The sequence below is a fragment of the Gastrolobium bilobum genome, unplaced genomic scaffold (assembly GCF_033153095.1).
Source record: "Gastrolobium bilobum isolate Gb01-03AN ecotype WA unplaced genomic scaffold, APGP_CSIRO_Gbil_v1 utg3966, whole genome shotgun sequence".
In the NCBI taxonomy this organism is placed as follows: domain Eukaryota; kingdom Viridiplantae; phylum Streptophyta; class Magnoliopsida; order Fabales; family Fabaceae; genus Gastrolobium; species Gastrolobium bilobum.
The window spans coordinates 10027-32552 of NW_026898636.1; the positions used below are offsets into that span (position 1 = coordinate 10027).

The following is a 22526-nucleotide window of genomic DNA, read 5'->3' on the forward strand; positions in this document are numbered from 1 at the left end:
CCAAACGCCCCCCCGAAGGCTTTTTGATCAAAAACTAATGTTTGTTTTGAATAAAAATAATTATTTAATTCATTTTTTAAAAGATCTTTTAAATTAATGCATTTAATTTCATAGTAGGAAACAAATCTCATAGGTCGTCAACGATACAAGGCTCAATGTTAGGGTGGAAGTTTCACATTTACTATGCGGGACTTAGTAACAGCGTGGCAAACATCCGAGACTTTATAACAAATGTTGAGACTTAAATGATGGCATTAAGTCCGGCATAATCAACATACAAGTTAAAAGAGTCTCGGGTGGTTTGGTTAACGTGCAAGACTTTCACCTTGACATTAAATCCTATATCGTTTACGTGCAACACTTGTCTTAGCATTATATATACACAAGCAAATGAGTTTATTCAGTCCCTTGCAAATTCTCCGTGTCTTAGCATTTATACACAACAAGCAGATAAGTTTATTCAAATCCCTTGCAAACAATTTTGGTATTGGCTAATTTCAACCTGACTAGGTCTCTTAGCACTAGCTGGATTTTATTTTACTTTTACTCCGCCACTGCTTTCAAATTCTCCGTAACTTCACATTTTTGTTAATCTGATTAAAATGTCTGATAGGCTAAACCACTGGGAGTTTGTTTGATTTTTGTATTATATGTGCTCTTTCTGTGTAGTTGAGAGGATTTTTTAATATGCTTCCGGACTACCGTGGTTCTTCCAATCAAAAATTGACACCTGTATTATTTATTTATTTTTTATTTTTATTTTTTCTCTCTCCTCAACTTTTTCTCTCTTTCTTTCACCTCAGTCCCACCCAATGCTTTTTGGTTCCGGATCACTCTAAGTTTGCTCGTAGTTGAGGGTCTCTTGGAGTTAGAAATTGGGTTCAAGGGCGACCTCTAGATAGGGGTGTGCAAAATAACCACAAAACTAAACTGAACTATGAACCGTACCGAACCGTCCTTAAAATAACCAATTTTTAAAAACCAGTTCATGAACCGAACCGGTTTTTAAAGAACCAGTTTAAGAACCGAACCATTTTGAACCGAACTGAACCGTTTCCGAACCGAACTATTTTCAAACCGAACCAAATTGATTTTAAAAACTTTATTTTTAGAATTTTAAAAAAAAAATTCTTTTCAAAAGAGGATCGACCCGAACTGGTTTCGAACCGAACCACTTCCGAACCGAATCAGTTTTGAACCGAACCACTTCCGAACCGAACCATTTAAACCAATTCGGTTCGGTTTTTTTTAAAATCCGGTTCGGTTCGACTCATGCACATCCCTACCTCTAGATATGTCCATTCCTGATTATGATTCAGGTCTCATGCACATCCCTACCTCTAGATGTGTTCATTCCTGATTATGATTCACTACAATTTTAAAGTAGTGGCTCCGAGTTCTCTGTTATGTACTCTTTTCCCCTGTCACAGTTTAAGAAAATGGAGGCAGAATAGAAGCCAATTAATGCAGACTCTGCCATTTGCTTGGGGGAATTTGAAGATGGGGAATGGCTGCTTCTTCCAAATTGCACCCACCGCTTTCATATTTCTTGCATCGACTCATGGTTTCTGTCTCATTGAAATTGCCCCCTCTGCAGATCCCATGTAAATCATAACCTCGTTGCTAAAATAGTGTTCAGCATCTTTAGACACATTGCAAGAAACTTTGAGGAGTCAAAACTTCCCCCCACAAAGGTATATCCGTTCCCTCTAAAATCTCACAAAATTTGGAGATTGGACATCAACAATTTGGTCCATTAATTTGTAATAAGAGTAACGCACTCTCAAAAACTTCGGATTTTACATGACAAAATTAGACAAATTAGACATCTACATTTTTTACACGGACTCTTTCACATAAAGTGGAGTATGTTTGAAATATAATAAAATCATTCTTAAACATATACATTTCAGGATAGTGTATTTTCAATTATAGTTTACAAAAACCTCAAGTGTTTAACGTTCTTTAAATGGCGTGAATATCCCAAAAATAACAAATATAAAAGTTTATTTCCAAAGCACTCTGGCTACTGTTTCTTTTTTTGTTAATATCCAAAAAAAAATTACGAATTTCTCATTTCTGTTAACAGTGCATCATAATTAAATTTAATTCAATATAGAATTCGTCAAAGTGACAGCACTATGACCACCATCCTTTAGTTGAAAAATCTGCCTAAACTAAAATTGGACAATAATAACGTGCTGCTTCTTTACTCATCAAATTGGAAATTGTAACAAAAGTAAACTTAATTCCGATTAAGCTAAAATACACCAAATAATAAACTGCAAAATTTAGAACTTAACGTTGCTTCAAAAATCTCCATCAATAATCACCATAAAACAGACTAACATCTAAATAAAAACCAACTTCGGTGAAGCCCGGAATTAACTTACTTAGATAATCCCAATCTTGTTTGCTACATCCAAGGCATCATAATCAGGTGTCAACCTGACATAGGCCTTCTTGGTGCCATCAGGCCTGCAACAGAAAAATTCAAATTAAAAAGTGAGAGTAGCTGTTTTAAGTAAGCATGCAACTTTTTCATATAAATTCGTTGTTCCATTTGCATGTCATTGTCACAGTGGACTATGTTAAATACATTTAAAATGTGTCGCATTTCAATGTTGCCCTGTGCAATGCGCAACATGAGCCCTTGTCAAAAACAGTAAGGGAGATTGCAATATCAAATTTAATAAAAGATTAGAAGAGAGATTGCAATATCAAATTCACTGCCGGTCAACCTTTGCCATTATTAGCAAATATGAATTACCAGACAACTTATAAAATAATCACTACTTAACGGCTCACCTGATCAAGGTGTTTACTTTCTTGGCCTGGATGTCATACATTTTTTTTACTGCATCCTTGATCTTCTTCTTGTCAGCTCGTAAGTCAACAATGAAAACCAAAGTGTTGTTGTCTTCAATCTTCTTCATTGCAGACTCAGTTGTCAAGGGATATTTCAGAATCTGATAGTGATCAAGCTTATTCCTTGGTGGAGCACTGATTCGGGGATATTTAGGGTTCCTATCCTTTTTCAAAGTCCTTGGCCGGTGGAATGTAACAGATGTTCGGATCTTTTTGGCCTTCTTCTTAAAGGTAGCGCCTGACTTGACTGCCTTAGCAGTTTTCAAGGCCTGCGCCTTTGGATCAGTCTTCTTTGAACTATCAACTACACAAAACCCTTGATCTCGTCACATTACGTACAAGAAAAATCAAGATCCAACTTTTTATACAGTATAATCTTTGATGCAATGCAAAAAAATGATTGATTAACACTGCAAGAATGAACCATACACACAGATTGAATAGCATTAACTGTACACAGAAATATATCTAATCACAGTTACTAAAACTACTTGCGAACCTAGGAATTTAGGAAGTCAACAACACAAGGTTAGACAAGAACGCAGGTTTCAGGCAACAAATGAGGTTGACAAATAGTGTAGGCTAAAAGTAAACCCAGATAATAAGCTCAAGTTTAGGCTTAAAAAATTATAAATAAAAATCCATGCATTATAATTATAATTATAATAATAATATTTATATATGTAGTCTTGAGTAATGCTCAAAAGCTTATAGCTTTGGTATAAGGGGAAAGACGGTTCCACTGAACTTGGTATAGCTCATTTATAGATGGCATAAGGAACAACATATTAATTCTCCCCTCATTTCAACTCCCCACAGTACAACAAACCAGACGACTATGATTAACATTGCATCAGATCAATATGTAAAGAACATAATTATACCGAAAAATTCACGGAAGCCCTAATTTTCGTTTTTATACAATTGCATAATGAAACAGAGGCAGAAATCTCAATACCCAAATTAGGGACTAAATACAAATCTTCAATCACTAGTTTGCAGTTTTCCTAAGCCGGATTTGGAAATCATAGGGTAAGAAAGAGTTGAAACAGAAAAGTGAGAGTGGCGAAGGACATACCTTTAGCTGGAGCCATGGGTCAGCGAATGAAAAGAAACCCTAGCTGTCAAATCTTCGTGAAACCCTGAAAGTAAAACAAGACGAAACTAAGTTTCGTGAAAGGCACTCAACAAGACACGGATTAAGGTTTAGAGCACCACCTGCGCGTGAGAAACAGAGGCACACGACATTTTTAGGGTTTGGTTTGGTCTTATATATGCTTCCTATGAAATTGCAAACCTTTCAATTCATAATTTTTTCCATCGTTAGCCCATGCGCCTAGCCCATTGACAAGTTTATATATTCAAACCCAGGAGGACTAGCCCAAGAGGATTATTTTTCAGTCCATCTAAAGAATAGGCAATAAACCATACAATTAACGGTGCTAAACCAACCAAGTCTTTGCCCCCGAGTGGTAAAAGTTTGAATTTATATGTTTAAAATTAATTATTGGAATCAGATTTAGACTTGAATAAAAGTTCGTTTAATAAAAAATTCTCAGACTCTAATTCAAAAGTTCGGCTCAGGCTGGCCGAGTATACTAATTTTATTTTATTTTATATTTTTTATACTACTTATAATAGCTCTCTCCTCAATCCATTTCATCTCATTTTATTGGCTAAACAGATTTTTCAATGATTTTATTCTATATTATGTTATTTAGATACATTAAATTCATGAATCTGTGTGAAATTATTAGTGTTGTTAATCATATATTTTGTTTAGATAAATTTTTGTTATCTTATTTTTTCTTAACAGGCTAACAAATTAAATCAAGTTTTTTTTTTTGTATATAAGTCATGTCAGATCGATAATTATATTTATAACAGGTAATAGGCTAGGTCAGACTGACATATTTAAACACAGACTTAATCTTTTAAGATCAAAATTCGACTCGACTCAGTCCGTTAACACACGGACAATTGTTATTTAGCCTCAAAAAGGGAAAATATCTTCTTTTGAAACAATGAGAAAAATCATAAAAAATATTATATTATGTTTTTTAAAACAAAATCCTTTGTCAATAAAATAACAATTAGAAATCTTCCAGAAAAGGCAGTATACAAGTCCTGTGTTTCAGGAGATATAATTAACTAGTTTAGTATAACATGTTTGTGGATCGAACAATGTTCTAAATAATTGTATTTTAAATAAGATGATTGAAGGATTGAAATCCAGTATTAACATGAATTATCGGAACTTTGAAATAGTTTTTAAATTAAACCTTATACTAAAATGTTGAAATAGATTACTGTTAGATATTGATTGTAATAAATTAATAATTAGAATTGTATAACACTAATAACCATTGGTTTAAGTGGACAGAAAATCATTTACTTTTTAAAAAAATGGCAATTGTAATAACTTAATAATATTATAGACTTCTACTATTTAAATATTTCGTGGCAGTATATGGCTCCTTTTAATACTTCGAACTAGGTCGTGATCTTAGTTTAAGTGTCTCCAAATTCTTTTAAAAATTACGTGATCTTAAGTTTAAATTGTGCTCCTTCTCGAACCAAGCTTCAGACATCTGCAAGAAAAATAAAAAAATAAAAAAATAAAATAAGTATTAAAATTAAATATTAATGATGTAGGTAATTTTAGCAATGTATTTTAATTGTTAAAATATGCAAAATCTGAACTCGAATTGCATTTTTTATTGTTTAGATTATATTTTGAAAATTAGACAACGTTGAATTTGTAAAATTAGAAAGTGAATAAATACGTTTGGGTTCAAATATTTGAGCTTTTGGTAGGAATATGTATTGATAAGTTTGGGTATTATGATTCCCACCTGAATCTATTTCGTTTCCGTTCTTCTGATTTTGTAGAAGGTTTAGCAATGGCTGGCAGAGATTTGAAATTTCTGATTGTAAGAAATAAAAAAATAAAAAAATAAAACTAGCATTGAGACATATGATAGTCTGAAACTTTTGAGTAGCAAACTGTACACACAGTAAACTGATTACAATCTTTACAAATGAATTTCATCGTTTAAATATCTATACCTATATATGTTGTTGTTTTGTGTGTGTGTGTGTGTGTGTAGAGTGTAGACTATGTGTTCTTCGGTGAGTCTTGGTTATTTACATTTGAATCGGTGAATCCAGGTAATGATCCTTGTAAATCAGACCCATAAATGTGACCCATTTTGGTCCTTTTAGTTTCAAGGTAGCGCTTGTTATCCTCAGTGATTGGTGTCAACACAGGAACGCGTCCTAGCACTGCCAAACCATATCCTCTAAGACCAATGAATTTTGCTGGGTTGTTAGTCATCAGCCTCATAGTTCGAACACCTATATCCCTCAGAATCTGCATACTTCGTGATCTATTTATGAGTAGCAAGATATATATACTTCATCAAATAAAATGCAATCACAAGAAGGCTGATCACTACGGAAGGTAGCATAGATAATAGAACATAATCCATAACAAGAGAATATGTGATAGCAATACAATAACTTTACAAGTGTATTTTAGGAAAAGCAATAGGGGATTTGGCCTTTCCCAGATGAGTGTGCGATTGATTCAATATTTATGAATGATTGACTTTGTAATTATGAGTGATTATTCTTTATTTATGGGGTTGTTTTATTGGTAATTGATTCTAATTCAATTATTTATGGAAAATTTATGATAAATGAGGGAGAAGGAAGAAGTGGTTATTGGATAGACTATTGAGTGAATCAAAATTGGAAGCTGGGAGAAGTCAAGTTTTTCTGCCCTCAAATATTGTTATAAGAGGTCACTTATTCCATATGCATATCACAGATTTAGTAATGATACTCTCTTCTTCCTTATTTATCACATATTCTTCATAAAAACATGATCAATCACCCATAAATTGACCCTCTAAATACATAATTAATTACTCATAATTATTTATCAATCACCGTAAACCTACCCATAATTACATAATCAATCAATCAATCACTCTTGCACATGGAATCAATCACCTAACACTCATACTCAGAATGGAACGGGCGTAGAGACTTACCCCTACCTAAATTACATCCATAGGGTCATTTATTCCTACCAAAATATCTGAATAAATGAATTTAATACTTTTAATCCAGAGGTTTCATATTTCACTAGCTAGAAGCGGGTTGTGTGAAATTTATAAAAGAAAGAGCCTACATTGTGTATATAAAGTCCAAATAAAAAAATAAGGGAGCATAGAATACAAAAAAATAAATTCTTTTGCAGGATTATGCATATTATATGATGGTTAAATATCTCTATCACATAACATTTTCTTGCCTGTAATAGTGGGATATAGATAAAGAGGTCACATATTCAAACCTACATCCATCATTGTTTATATATAAACACACACACACACGCTATAAGCAAAAATGATTGATAAATCTGACCTGGGCACCAATCCCATACTCACGAGCATCAACAGCTAACCCAAGTTCTATGTTTGCCTGGACTGTGTCATGACCTTGATCCTGCAAATTATAGGCTTTAAGTTTATGACCCAAACCAATGCCTCTTCCTTCATGACCTCGAAGATAGATTACTAGTCCTCTTCCAGCTTCTTCGATTAACTGCATTGCCAAATCTAATTGGTTGCCACAGTCACACCGAGCTGATCCAAATATATCCCCAGTCAAACATTCTGAATGTACTCGTACTAGAACATCTTGTCCATCACCTATGTTTCCCTATGTATATATTTAGAAGAGACACAACTAACTGATAAGAGATTATAAATAAGAAGAGATTTTTTCAATTTTTTTAGTTTCAGATATAAGTTTGTTTTCCCAAGGAAATCATTAACAAAGTTATGTTTAATGAATGTATTAGCATCTTAGAAGTGAAAATGAATCCCATACAACAAACTACTTTAAATTGTTAGAGAACTTTCTTGCATACCTTCACAACAGCCACATGTTCCGTTTCATCCAACTTGGAGCTGTAGCTATATGCTTGAAATAGACCCCATTTAGTAGGCAAGCGAGAAACAGAAGTTCTTTCAACCAATTTTTCTCGCTTTCTCCGATACCTTGAAGCAATGCATACATTCACATCATTAAAGTGAAGTTTATAAGCTTATAGATCAGATTAAAGTCTTTTATAGTTTCTTAAGAAGTGATGGCAACTTACTTACCTTATCAAATCAGTTATTGAGACAATTGGTATGCTATATTCCAATGCTAACTTTCTTAAATTTGGCAAAGATGCCATAGAGCCATCATCCTCATCAACAAGAGCTGAAAGAACAGAAACTGGTCGCAAGCCAGCCAGTGCAACTAAATCCACTGAAGCTTCAGTGTGACCTGCTCTCCTAAGAACCCCACCGTTTCTATACTTTAAGGGAAACACATGACCAGGCTTTCTGAAGCCTTCTGATTTTGACTCTGGAGATGAAAGAGCAAGAACTGTTTTTGCTCTATCAGCAGCTGACACACCTGTGGAAGTTCCATATTTTGCATCCTACCCAAGGAAACAACAGAGTTTTTACCTGAGATAATTTGTTATAGTAAGCTTGCAAGAAGAAAGTAGGCTACAGCAATAAGAATATGATTATACATAACCATTTCAACTCAAAAACTTAAAAGGGATAGTTAAAGACATTTGATATTATATTTCTCAAATATGTTTCCACAAAAGAATTTATTGAGTTTGAAAGGTGAATAATGCATTAGCTCCACCTCCTTATACTAAGAAACTCCACGATGTTTAATTAATAGAAATTGTAACCATTTAACCACGGAAGCTCTAATATAATAATGTAAAAAATTATTTCAACTCAAAATGATACTTACCACTGTGATAGTGAAGGTGGGGGCAGAAGAATCCTCTTCTTCAGTCTCTGGTGACATAAGAGGCAGGTTCAGTCTTTGAAGATCCTCATCTTTCATGCCAACAGAAACAATCCCTGATCCGTGCTTAATCATAAAGGCTACATCCTTGGGACTAGTAAGAGATGCTGCCATTATTAGATTTCCTTCAACATCCCCGTTTTCATCATCTACCACAATCACAAACTAAAAAATAAAAATAAAAATTGCGTTAGTTGTTAGATTAATCCATCATTCTTAAAGCACTTATTTAAGAACTGTTTTCAAGATTAATCTAGCATGTTTATATGTATATCATGCTCATAAGAGTATGTTATATATAAAACCAACCTTTCCTTGGCGTAGGGCATTAAGCGATTGTTCAATGGAAGAGTACCCTTTAGAAGGACAGTCTGGATCACCATCGGCATCACTAACAAAGAAATCAGTGGTTTCTGGTGTTATTTCAGCGTCTAAAGTTCCAAATGGTGCTGAAGAAGACTCATCTAGTGCACCTAACAAGTATCCGTTCTCGTTTCTCTTCAAATTACTATCATCAAACGCGTCTTCAACTCCAACCGCTGAGAACCCAATAGCACAAGAAGCTGAGCTCCACACCCTGTTCTTCCATAGGCCAAATCTTGCACTCTGATGAGTAGCGTAAGAGCGATGCAAGCTGCAAATAAAGAATAATCTTATTTAAGTTGAATTCAGCAAAAAGAAGAATGATAGTGCTGTGTAGAAAATGAAAATACCTTGAGCTGGTGATGGCGTGGGAAATCAAAGGATGAGGGAATGAAGCAGAGTCCATAGGCTAGGACTTCAAAATTTATTATCAGAAACTGAAAATAAAATTACACAAATTTGTGTTGTTAATTCATGTCACGCACAATATAGAAAGAAAGTCCACCTCTAGTTATGGATGTGTTTCCACAAGGAACCGTTATCCAATATTCCTAGCTGTACTTTCCAATATTCCTAGCTGTACTTTCGCAAGCCTAAGAACTACAGTAAACTTTTGAGTAAATGCCCAAATTGGACAAAAACAAATTTTGGTACCTAAATTAGTCCCTTACAAAAATAAATTAGTTAGAAAGTTCTCAAAAAAGAGAAACAGGACTCACGTTAGTCCTTCTGTTAATCCAAAACTCACGGTGTCAACTGACGTTACTGATGTGTCACGTTAAGTGACATGCTGAAGGCCACTTTGGTTTAGGAACGACGTCTTTTGGAGAGACTCATCCACGTTGGTCAGAATCAGTTCACTTTCATCCAAGGAACGTCGTCGTATGGTTTAGGGTTGTTCTTAAACCAGAAAGCATGGGATTGAATCGAAGATTGAACACATGAATTTGGGGAAAATTGATTGATGGTTTAATGAAGGTGGGTTTATACTGTACGATTTAGGATTATTCTTACTTTTTATGCCATGAATATCTCTTCTGGAAGGGGAAGCTCAAGTAGTTCATTTGGGTCCAGAAGTGGAAGAAGGAGAGTTACTTCATTGTGTAAATGTGGGAGGCACAGTGTTGTTTACACCTCCAAGACCATTAGAAACCCTAATAGATCATTTTTGGGTGCCCCAACTTCAAGGTGAGGTTGATTTTTTCATGCATTATTTTTCTAATGTCAATGTTATTAACTGTATAGTTGAATTTGGTTTAGGAAAAGAAGCCACACTGTAACTTTTTTACATGGGTGGATGATGCTACATCTGATACCATAGAGCTGGAAGATTGAACAATTAACAAGCTGGAGTTGAACGTAGCTGAAATGGAATTCAAGTTGAATTTTTTGGACATGAAGCTCAATGATGAACTGCAGCTAGAGCTGAATGACCACAAAAAGAAGATTAATGAGCACTGTATAAAGATTGAAGACATATCAATGAAGATGCAGGTAGACTTTGAAAAGGGTTGAGAAGGAAATGATGCATGTGTGTAGGTGTGCTAAGGTGTTTGTTGGATCCATTATCATTGTCTTTGTAATATGTCTATATCTTTGTAGTAAGGTGGAGTGAAATGTTCATTTTTAATCTCTAATATGTATGCTTCTTTGTAATGGAAAGACCAGTGTTGGGATGTAATGAGATGTTGTTCATGCAATGTATATAATTTGGTTAATGTCCTTGAACTTGATTGTTCTGAAAGCACAAAATGTACTATTAAGTTATCTGGAAATGCCAATTAAAAATGCAAAAGACTGTATGAACACTAACGACAAGGATGTAGGGAATTATACAGAAAAGGGGAATGAGCAGTGGGTTTGGTAACAGCTTTTTGTGGCATTGGTGTCACTGTCATGTTTAACAGGGACCAAAAAAGACCCCGATGAATTTGTTAGGGACCAATGTGGCCAGGTGTGGAAAATAACAGGGACTAAAAAGGTCCTCAATAAAAAATGTGGAGGACCTATAAGGTATATAACAGGGACCAATGTGCTAAGTTCAGGTATGTTTACACATGACCCCAAAATGACACAACATACAAAATATGAGCACCAGTATTGACAGAAACAAAAAAGTGTATCAGTATAAGTTGTAATGACAACAATGACAGCAAAGAGATTGTAAGAAGACCAACACAATCTTCCATTCATTTCACAGCAATGACAGCAATGAAAAATAGTAATGACAGCAAAGATATAGTATTTCACAGAACATACTCCATTCATTTCATCAGATTGTACTTACAATTCCAACTGACATAATATACCATTAAGACCAACACAATAGTCTTCCAAAAAACAAAGTGTTCCTACTTAAAATGGCCATAACCAGAGGCATACAAAAAAAGCCATTGGTGAATCATTTGAACAGGGCCAAAACCAAACTAATTCCAAAAAACTGGCCTAATTACAATTCCAATGAACTGGACTAATTACAAAAAAAATGCCAACTGTCACATTTGAACTGGCCTAATGTTAATGATTATCAGAGTATTCCAAATCATTTATGTGGGGCTGGCCTAGGTGGCCTGAACCCTGGTGTAGACATGAAGCTCATGAATCTGGCCCTGGTGCCACTGCTAGCTGCAGTTGTTGTCTTACTGGTCACTGCCTCCGCAGGATTGCATGGAGGTGGGCTACTACCTCTTGATGCTCTTGTGTTTGGTTCAGCTGCACTTGTTGCATGCTGGCTGCTTGTCTCTAGTGCAGGGCAGCCCTGACTCATGATGATTTCTTCAACTGTCCTTGAATGAACTTCAACATTAACCGATTTATTCTTTGACTTTGATCCACCAGCAGGTCCCTTACATGTCTTCGGGTAATGACCAGTCTCACCACACTTGGAGCATTGAACTGTGTAAGTCTTTCTAAGCTTCTTGTTGGTCTTCATAAGCTCTTCAGTGGGATCCTTCTTGCGATGCTTTTTTGGACGTCCAATAGGCCTTTTCAAGCGTGGAGGAAGTGGTTTTGGGGTATCACAATGTATCATGATGATACACAATCAGCATGTATTCTGACATCTGTCAAAACCAAAAAACCAAACCTATCATTAATCAAACGACCACACACAATAGACCACTTAAACAATACAAAGCAATAAACAAACAAACATTTTTTATGGATGCTGACTTTTTTTCCAACGATTTCCATAGATTTTTAATTGTTACTGGGTCAACCATGGACCACTTTCTAAAACAGGGACCACACCATCCGGTAGTTACATTCTTTAACCTAAACCCTAAATGGAAACATGGACCACAATGTCTACTTGGCAATCAGGAAAAAAAACACGCATTAAACAAAGGGGAACAACATGGGGACCACAAACAAATGAGGACAAAGAACAATAAAAAAATGTTTCAAGATATAACTACTCTCTTACCTTTTTGTACAGAAGGTTCTGCCTCACACAAAACCAAAGTTATTTTACTTCCACCGGCTCCCTCCGATTGTTGAAGAAGTTCGTATTCCAAACGCAGACGAGTGTTTACTCCACGGTCCTCTTCCTTCTCAACAATGGAGCGTCGAAGTTAGAAGAGAAGGAAACAGTAAAGCGACCAATGGTTAGGTGAGGGGAAATTTTGGGCTTAATAAAAAATGGTCTGACCAACGTGGATGAGTCTCTCCAAACAACGTCGTTCCTAAACCAATGTGGCCTTCAGCATGTCACTTAACGTGACACATCAGCACCGTCAGTGACACTGAGAGTTTTGGATTAACAGAAGGACTAACGTGGGTTCAGTTTCTCTTTGTTGGGGACTATCTAACTAATTTATTTTTGTGAGGGACTAATTTGGACACCGAATTTTTTGTCAGGGACCAATTTGGGATTTTACTCTAAACTTTTTTTCTTTTCTTTACTTCTTATATCTAGTAAATAAAATGGGGCCATCAATTTAGAAAAAAATATTTTTTATATGAATATCAAATGAGAGATGAATTTTATATAACATGAGAATATACTTTTTTTTTATCCCAACAATTGGTGTGCCCCACTATTTATCTTGTCAAAGTATACTTATACTTAAGTTTAGAGTGATTGTTTAATAAGAAAATTAGGAAAATCTTTTATCTCTTAATAAAAATTGCAAAAGGAATATATATATATATATATATATATATATATATATATATATATGGGTTTATCGTTTCTTAAGCTGTTTGAGATAATCTTAGAATCATAACCATTCAAAGGTGAATCAATTAATATAAAGAAATAAATAAATAAAGTGACGTAGTTTTGGGGTAGCCGGAGATAAACTTATCTCAAGCTGCTCGAGAAACTTATCTCAAATACAGCAATCAAATACATATGTGTATATATATAGATATATGTATATGTATTTGATTGTTGCACATACAGCAACTGCAAAAATGTAAACCTCATATATGTGTATATATGTATGTGTGTGTGTGTATATATATATATATATATATATGAGACATGATCCTTTGACAACAGATCTTAACCATTAATTTTTGTCAATGTAACAGTTATAATTTATTAAAAATTAATAAATAAGTACAATTTAATAAATTATAACCGTTAGATTTACGAAATCAATGGTTAATATCTTGTGTCAAATATAACCATATATATATATATGGATCCTTTGACACTAGTATCAAATTTTAAAATTTAACACCAAATTCTAATAGTTGATTCCCGTCAATTAACGATTATCAATTATTGAAAATTAATAATTAATTAATGAATTTGATTGGCGGAAATAAATGGTTAAGATTTGGTATCAAATTTTAAAATTTGACAATGGTGTCAAAAGACCATATATATATATATATATATATATATATATATATATATATATATATATATATATCAGGAAAATATTTCTACAGTTATGCATTTATTCCCAAAACGACATCGTTTTGGTGTTGAAATATTAAAAATTTATAATTATAAAGACTACTATAACCCTGAAATAAATTAAAATTACAAAAATACTTTGATTTCTTCCCCAAAACGACGTCATTTTGGGTTCAATGCAAATAATTTATCTGCATTAACTGCATTAATTTCGCAAATCAAATTTATTAATTAATTATTAATTCACAATAAATGACAACCGTTGATTGGCGAAAATCAACGGTTAAGATATGGTTGTAAGAGTTTGTAAACTATTTGGGTTGTAAATATAACCCCTCCTCCTATATATATATATGGGATAGGTTATTGTGCCTACTCCTATTTTACCTACTTTTGCATACCCCTTTCGTTACCGTTCGATTACCATCTCATCCAACGATCCATATTTGTGATATAAAATAAACCTTTTTTTTTCCTTTCTTTCTTCTCACTTTCTCCCATACCCTTTCTCTCTCCTCCCCTTTCTCTCTTCCTCTGCCATATACCTATTTTTTTCCTTTATCGTTAATCTCTGCTCAGGTGAACGGCGCAGAAGCATTTGAAATCAATTACCACAGCATTTGAAATCATCGTCAATATACATTAGTCTCTGTTTTTATTATTGTAATATAAATTTTCTCCTTCTGAATCAGTTTCTATCAAATTACCAGTGTCAATGGATTGAAAAATCACAACAAGTTTTTAGATCTGAAGAACAACATAAATTTTATAAATTAATAAGATTGAATCGATGACTAACAAAGAAGTTTTAATGTGATTCAAAAGATCTGTGCAGAGTTGGAAAAAATTCAAAATAAATAAAAAAATTAAAGAATAAAAAAAATTGATATTGGAAAAATCTGGAAAGAGGGTTAATTGGTGCCATTCCAGCAATTATGTTGATACGGATAGCCAATTAATTATTAGAAATTAAGAGTATCTATCATGTGGAAGAACAGATCGACATATTGAAGCAGAGACAAGGAGGATTCTGTGAACAGATCGACCTAGTGGCACCACCGCTTTGAATCACATCAAAACTTCTTTGTTAGTCATCGATTCAATCGTATTAATTTATAAGGATTAAAAATATCATTAGAATCGAACAATTTGTCAGGAGATTGAGGTCCACGACGGCAGAAGGGAAAAAAATTAGGTATATGGCAGAGGAAGAGAGAAAGGGGAGGAGAGAGAAAAGGTATGGAAGAAAGTGAAAAGAAAAAAAAAGGGAAAAAAAAAGGTTTATTTTATATCACAAATATAGATCATTGGATGAGATGGTAATCGAACGGTAACGAAAGAGGTAGGCAAAAGTAGGTAAAATAGGAGTAGGCACAATAACCTATCCCTATATATATATATATATATATATATATATATATATATATATATATATATATAAACTCATTGGTACCAAAGAATCTGTAAAAAAAAATGTATGTGAATGTATGATATGGGCAAAACACCTTAATTTTCTTTAAATATTAAAAGGATTTTAATTTTCTTATATAATAGGAAAAAAATTTCTCATCAACATCTTGTACGAGGCCCACATCTATTAAAAAAATCAAAGAAAATATCACATAAAAATCAAAGAGTGAAGAAAAAAATTCTTGAGAAAATATTTCCCCTTATTAAAATGCAGCAAACTGTTGCCACATCAGTTCTTGATGGTTTCTTATATAAGAAGGAAAAAAAATTCTTATTTTATGACATGCGCAATCATGGAAGGACATTGGTTTTTGCTCCATTTGGATTCTTGAAGTCTCATTGTGAGAGTAAAATGGATCCAAATCCAATTGGGCCTTGACCAAAGAAAAAGGTAGAATGGTTTGATTGAAATCTAATTGGTTAAAATAGAAAGGGTTGACCAGACCAAATAAAAAGGGCTTTTTGATTTTGAATTCATCACATAAGCAAACAAAGGAAAAGAAGATTTGTTTCCAAAAAAAAAAAAAAAAAGGAAACAGAAGATTGCAAATCCGAAGTACGGTAACATATTGGTGTTGGTGTTAGAATGCTGAATGCTGACATGGCAGACCAATTCCTTTCCTCTTTTCTTTATCTCGCAGGATACAACGCCGGACAAAGCGTGTCGCATGCCATGAGTCCTAACTCCTAACAGAACACAAAACTATGTTTCACTCTGAGTCTGAGGTTAAGAGTTAACTTCCATCTCTCTCTCTCACCAACATCTACACTTCAAAAGTTCCATGTTCGGTGTGTTTGATCCTCAAGCTTAGGGTCCCACAGTCACTACTCGCCCCCAATACTAATACGACGCCGTTTCCTACATTCTATGTTTGTGTCCTACTTGTGCTATGGCGGAATCATCCACCTCTTCTCTTTCAGTTGATTCCAGAGACAACAAGTTTTGGAAAGGGGCATTCGCGGTCTCTGGAATCATGGTTACTCTCGTTACCTATGGCGTCTTGCAGGTTTTCCCATCAATTTTTTTTTCTCTGTTTTTTCTTCTTCATTGATTTACTTGCATCTCTTCATCTATCACAGGCTAGAACACTAGGATCTCCTTATCCTGATAAAAAAAAATATTTTACTGAATATTTTTTCTCTTTCAACCCGATTATTATTGTTGTTGTTATTATATTTTCATACAAATGTAGATTTTGGGTGGCAATGAGGTAGTTCAAAACCGAGTGAAATTTGTGATCTTTAAAGGTTTCGTCTTAAAATGAGAGGCCTCTTCCGTTTTAGGATATTCCCTTCTCTGGGTCTAATTAACGTTAACTATATCTGTTTGAAAAAAAAAAAAAAAAAAGAACCATGGGCAATCTGTTATTTAAGGTTTGGTATTGTTAAGAGAGAGAGAGAGAGTAGCATAAGCAACAAACATTAACGGGTTGGTAATACTCTTGGTTGAAGTACTCTTACTTAGTAGTAATTTGATGCTTATTTAACTGTATAATTTACATTTTACATACATAGTATGAACATGTCCCTACAAATTAGACTAAGATTTTTTATATTTTTAATTTTTTGAGTGGATAGTATCAAAGCCCTCTCAGGGTCCAACATCTATCCAGTGACTTATAGATATTCGTTGATTGCAGGAAAAGATCATGAGAATACCATATGGGGCAGAAAAGGAGTATTTCAAGTATTCTCTCTTTCTTGTCTTCTGCAACCGCATCACAACATCAGCTGTTTCTGCTGCTTCTTTGCTGGTAAGTAGATGTTATATGCAAAAATACTGTCATGTGCATGTGTAACTTTGACACATTTTGCAGTTTTTGAATTGTTTTGTGTCTTTCTTTTGACTAGTTTTGTTCTTCATAATTTTCAACCTTTCTTATAGGCAAGTAAAAAAACGATGAACCCAGTAGCTCCCATTTATAAGTATTGCCTTGTCTCAGTATCAAACATACTAACCACAACTTGTCAGTACGAGGTAAGCTTCGCACTTTCTGTGTGTTTGTAACTTCATAAGAAGTCGCTAATATTAATGGTTTTAAGTTAACAACTATATTTAATGGAATGGCCATATTTCTTACTCCAGGCCCTCAAATATGTCAGTTTTCCTGTTCAGACTCTTGCAAAGTGTGCGAAAATGATACCAGTTATGGTATGTCAAATTTTAATACTGTACCCAATGTATAAAATTTTCTTATGTTGATTTTTCTGGAATGCTTGGCTGATTTCTTTATTCATTATATTATCTTGTCTCTGGTATTTGTCTTGTATTGTTTATTTGTAGCTTATTTTTAACCTTCTCAGTCACCGCTGCTTTTGTTGATGAAGAATAGTAATAATTGCTTTGTGTTGTTGTTCAACATTGAATTTTCATGCTCTTTTCCTCTCTGTCTTCTCCCCTCCCACCCACAATGAAGTTCAATTGCCATTACTAGTGGCCCCTTTTCTTTACTCAGATGGGGACATATCCAAGAAGACTAAAAAATGTAAAGTAGATGGTAGAATTTTATTATTTACCCCTCTTGAAAATTTTGGTTGAACATACTTTTCAAATTGATCTAATACTTGACCCGACTCTCTCTCTCTCTCACACCTTTATCCTGCCGTAGCGTAAATCAGGGGGGGAAGGAAGGAAAATTTGGAATCTTTGCATTTTCACAATAATAAACTGGTCATGACAAGCAAGAATCATGTATACTCTAGATTCTACTGTGGGGTTTAAAATGTGATCCATGAAAATGATTAATTAAATGATTTTAAAGTTGATGCTTTCTCTCCATGAAAGAGAGAATTCAGAGAGGCATGGAGCTATGTGGAAATTATAATGAAGCTAAGAGGAAACTATACGGGTTTGAAAGTTCTTGAGGATTTTTACTTGTCAGCCACGTTGGTTATGAATGTAAAAGGGCATGTTATGTGTAGAACGAGGTATAATTTTGGTTTTAATATTTATTCAATGGACTTTCCTTAAATTCTAGACTAGAGTAGCAGAGTTTCTACCTAGTGGAGTCTGTCTAGGTTTTCTACTTTTCTTCTGAGCAAATGCTACCCCTTATTTGTTTTTCTTCCATCCTATGTAAAATTTTGTTCTTGATTCCATGAATCTCATTTCTTCTTTATTTTTTAGTTAAGATTGATTGATATCTTTTGCTAGTCTTGCACCTTGAATCTTATAACTTCTTTTGTATGTTATACAGGTCTGGGGTGCCCTCATAATGCAGAAGAGATATCAGGGACCTGACTATTTGTTGGCTTTTTTAGTTACCCTTGGCTGCTCAGTATTTATCCTATATCCGGTAATTATTGGGTCTTTAATCCTAATAATTTTCTACTTGTTTATCATCATTCTGTCTGTATGTGATTGTATTCTACCAAATAACTGACAATGGGTGGTACCGTTATTTCTTTTGGTAGTAAAAGAGGGGTTTTGTTGACGACATGATTAGGAAGTTGCACGAACCAGGATGCTATTATCCTTTAGACAGAACTAAAAGAAAATAACAAGGCTCTTGAATCATCTGGAATCAGTGTAGAAACACTCTTAAGAAGGCTATATGCACTATTTTGTCCCAAAGAGCTGGAAGTTCTAAACTGACCAATAAGATTTTTGGCATTGGTATCTACTTAAATATACCAAAACAAATAAAGCATGGTTCACCTTCAGCCCTTCACAAAATGTACTATAATTATGCCATGTTTAGTAAGTGGGGGTAATAAAGGCTAAGTTTTTAATGGAGAAAATTTCATGAAATCAATTGTGTTTGGTAGTTTAATGTCAGAAACAAGAAAATTTTGAGGGAGTCAAATTTTCGCTTATTTTGAGGGTGAAATTTGACATTTACATCTGACAATTATATGTCTATACATTGCTTTGGTATCTTGATATGTAACAATGACCCAAAGGGAGAGAGGCGATATAGATAGAGTATACTCTTTTGAACAATTGAGTAATTAACTGCAGAGTTGATATTGATATTTCGGATTGCAATTCTTACCAGATTATATGCTTATAGCAACTGATAGATTGCCTTTGTTGACAAATGTTTTCTGGCTCATGTTCCGTTTAGCAAGCATGATATAAGAAATAGTACCTTTTACTCTTTATTGATCATGCAGTTGCTGATACACAATCACCTCAATAAGCTGGCTCATGCTGATACACAATCACCTCAATACACAATCACCTCAATAAGCTGGCATCATTCTGTAATAAGCTAATGTAATTCTTGTGTTTTTATTGTAGGCAGGAACTGACTTAAGTCCGTACAGTAGAGGAAGAGAAAATACAGTTTGGGGTGTTCTCCTAATGCTTGGCTATCTTGGGTATCGCTACAGAACTTAATATCTCTTCCTGATGAGTGATTTTATGTATTATATTGGGACAAAAAAGTCCAAAATTCATTGCTACCTTTACTCATTGTGACAAGGAAGGTATTTTATTTGTTCAACTGTTCTCATTGTTGGGGAAAAAAAGTGCCTAGCCTACCTAAAAGCTTGAATAATTCCCTACATATAATTTTTATTTTTTCCAATTTAGAAGTTCAGAATTATTATGGGCAACAATATAATCAATGTGAACTGTTTTTTGTTGGTTTGAGCTGTGCTGTTTATTTCAAGCTACATTATACAGTTAAGACTTTATTTTAAAAAACTTTGCATTGTTTACTTATTTTTAGACTCTTAAATGCATGCTTATTTATAGGTGCACTGCATTACTAATTTTATGCTTTATCAACTTTTTTTTAAGAATTTATCTTCGAAAGTGATTCACATACAAGTCTCTCATTGATCAGATTCTGATTTTTTTTTTGTGTTATTATAGGTTTGATGGCTTTACAAGCACGTTCCAAGATAAGCTGTTTAAAGGCTATGACATGGAGATACATAATCAGATATTTTATACTACATTGTGTTCTTGTATTCTTAGCGTGACAGGTAGGTTTCAGACAGTCACAGTGGAATGCTATGTTGAACATTATACTTTGTCATACATATCTTGTCGGGTAATGTAATGAAGATTTGTTTGCTGGGGTACTTAAGGACAAAGATTTATGATGGATAAAATTTCCTATTAAGTCTTGGATGTTGTTTGGAAAATATAATACTTTCACCTGAAGAGTTCTATATAAGATTATTTAATACAACATTTGACCCTCAAGCATTTAAAATGGGAACTTTTGCGTTGGTATTTCTTTTGTTTTTTAGGCCTTGCTTTCTCTTTTTTTAATCTGCTCGCAGTTCACCAAAGACTCCCAACTTCAAAACGAGTATAAACTATCTTGACAGCCAATAGTCTGAGTTGGCCAAAACCTTTCTCTAGACTTAATTTGGATAGTAATTTTTCTTTTTCTGGAATGCGAGTTCTCTTATATTTTTCCATTCTTCAGTTCTTTTAGGTTCAGTTCTGTTTCTTTTCCAGCTTCATGGTTTGAAATCCATTATTTTGACATTTTATTTTTTTTGTTAGGTCTTATCTTACAAGGACATTTATTGCCAGCGGTAGAGTTTGTTTATCGCCATCATGATTGTTTCTTTGACATAGTATTGCTTTCGACTGTAAGCAAACTTCATCCATCTGTTTTAAATTTTGTAATGCATTTTTTTTTACTGTTTGTTTGAAGAGATTTTTTTAAATCTATAGCAATCCCTAATACAATAGCAAAAACAAAAGCATTCCCCCTTTTCTTCATCTTCCATTTGACTGAAGAATTTATATTATTGGGTTACACAGGTTGCAACAATTAGTCAGTTTTTTATTTCCTACACAATTCGCACTTTTGGTGCTCTGACATTTGCTACCATAATGACCACAAGACAGGTAACTTGCATAGAGAAATCTAGTTTTCACTTTCCCTACAATAATGTATTTTTTTTCAATGTTTGTCATTTTTTATTCTAATTCTTCAGTTGGTGAGCATTATGCTGTCATGTGTGTGGTTTGCCCATCCTCTTAGCTGGGAACAGTGGATTGGAGCCGTAAGACTCACTTTACCCTTTAACATTTTAATGAATTGCCCTTTAACATTTTAATGAATTGAGTCATGCTACACTTGCACCCTTAAATCACACTCTTTCTTTATCCTTACTTGCATTTATTTTGAACCTAGTAGATGATGGATCAAATCTTACACTTTAGATGTGTGATCCAATCATTTACTTGATGAATTTTGTGGTAAGCATTGTGACACAAGTACATTATCAGGTCATTGTATTTGGCTCCCTTTATGCAAAAAGCTTCTCGAGGAAAGCACCTCAAAAGACAACCTCCTCTGTAGCACTTGTTCAAAATGAGGGTTCAAATAATTTGAAGGACAACCCGTGACTGAGATGGAGGTAAATTTTACTGACATGACACCTGGTAATGTCTGAAGTGGTGGGGTAGCTTCAGTTTTAAGTTCTGAGCTGCACATTCAATATTTAAAGATCATGGATGGTTCATTATACAGAAGTGGTTTGACTTAAATCCAGACAGCACCGACTGCAGCTAGATTCTTGTATTTTGGTATCACCATCATAACAACAGAGAACATTAAAGGATGTTAACCCCACATTTTTTTCTTAGGGGAGATCATTTATAGACTGACTAAGGCCAAAAGATGTTTATAGATTGAAATTGTGCAATGCTTTTGCTCAGGCAAAGTTGTTTCTTTGTTCAGTTTTCCAGAAATATGGAGGGAAAGATGGAAGGTTTGTGGTAATTTACTGGGCCCATCATTCACTTAATACCATATTTGGCAATTTATTTTATGATGGTATAATCTATGATCATGCTATGCAAAATTATAACAGGCATAGGTTGTACGTTTAACAGAAGGGAACTACGATTCGCAATTTCATACTGCATGCACCATGCACTGACCGGTTTTTGTTGCAGGAAAATACTATCATGAAAAAAAATTTAATTAATTTGATTTGCGAAAATTAATGTACCATAATGTTAACGATAGAGACTCGTTAATTTCCTTTTTTTTTTAAAATAAAAATAATTGTGGGGTAATGTATTTGTGATAATTTGCCTAAATTTGTTTTGGGTTCCAAGAAATTTTATAGGTAGATATTTCGG

The 22526-nt window shown here is 34.0% G+C and overlaps 3 protein-coding genes across 3 annotated transcripts; 1 reads left to right on the forward strand and 2 right to left on the reverse strand.

Annotated features, from left to right (window-relative positions):
* Positions 1-2172: 2172 nt before the first annotated feature.
* LOC133317897 (large ribosomal subunit protein uL23) lies at positions 2173-4123 on the reverse strand. Its single transcript, XM_061519798.1, has 4 exons — positions 4087-4123; positions 3947-4010; positions 2809-3172; positions 2173-2478 (listed from the first exon to the last, which is right to left on the reverse strand). The coding sequence occupies exons 2-4, from the start codon at positions 3960-3962 to the stop codon at positions 2394-2396; spliced, it is 465 nt and encodes a 154-aa protein (XP_061375782.1). The 5' UTR covers positions 3963-4010; positions 4087-4123; the 3' UTR covers positions 2173-2393.
* A 1718-nt stretch (positions 4124-5841) lies between these two features.
* On the reverse strand, positions 5842-9617 carry LOC133317877 (monofunctional riboflavin biosynthesis protein RIBA 3, chloroplastic). The gene is made up of 7 exons (XM_061519769.1): positions 9474-9617; positions 9070-9394; positions 8704-8925; positions 8046-8371; positions 7811-7940; positions 7303-7599; positions 5842-6241 (listed from the first exon to the last, which is right to left on the reverse strand). The coding sequence occupies exons 1-7, from the start codon at positions 9527-9529 to the stop codon at positions 5987-5989; spliced, it is 1611 nt and encodes a 536-aa protein (XP_061375753.1). The 5' UTR covers positions 9530-9617; the 3' UTR covers positions 5842-5986.
* Positions 9618-16117: 6500 nt separating this feature from the next.
* Positions 16118-22262, forward strand: LOC133317903 (UDP-galactose/UDP-glucose transporter 5-like). Its single transcript, XM_061519803.1, has 11 exons — positions 16118-16470; positions 17104-17217; positions 17349-17441; positions 17550-17615; positions 18661-18759; positions 19707-19786; positions 20286-20398; positions 20931-21019; positions 21195-21281; positions 21371-21439; positions 21666-22262. Exons 1-11 carry the CDS (start codon positions 16354-16356, stop codon positions 21783-21785), a joined length of 1047 nt encoding a protein of 348 aa, XP_061375787.1. The 5' UTR covers positions 16118-16353; the 3' UTR covers positions 21786-22262.
* Positions 22263-22526: the final 264 nt, after the last annotated feature.

Coding starts and splice junctions, on each gene's coding strand:
- LOC133317897 (XM_061519798.1), bottom strand. Junction 2,479..2,808: donor AAAGTAAACACCTTGATCAG/GTGAGCCGTTAA, acceptor TTTCTGTTGCAG/GCCTGATGGCACCAAGAAGG.
- LOC133317877 (XM_061519769.1), bottom strand. CDS start 9,529: ATGGACTCTGCTTCATTCCCTCATCCTTTGATTTCCCACGCCATCACC. Junction 7,941..8,045: donor TCAATAACTGATTTGATAAG/GTAAGTAAGTTG, acceptor CATTGCTTCAAG/GTATCGGAGAAAGCGAGAAA. Junction 7,600..7,810: donor AACATGTGGCTGTTGTGAAG/GTATGCAAGAAA, acceptor ATATATACATAG/GGAAACATAGGTGATGGACA.
- LOC133317903 (XM_061519803.1), top strand. CDS start 16,354: ATGGCGGAATCATCCACCTCTTCTCTTTCAGTTGATTCCAGAGACAAC. Junction 17,442..17,549: donor CCACAACTTGTCAGTACGAG/GTAAGCTTCGCA, acceptor TTCTTACTCCAG/GCCCTCAAATATGTCAGTTT. Junction 21,020..21,194: donor ACATAGTATTGCTTTCGACT/GTAAGCAAACTT, acceptor TGGGTTACACAG/GTTGCAACAATTAGTCAGTT.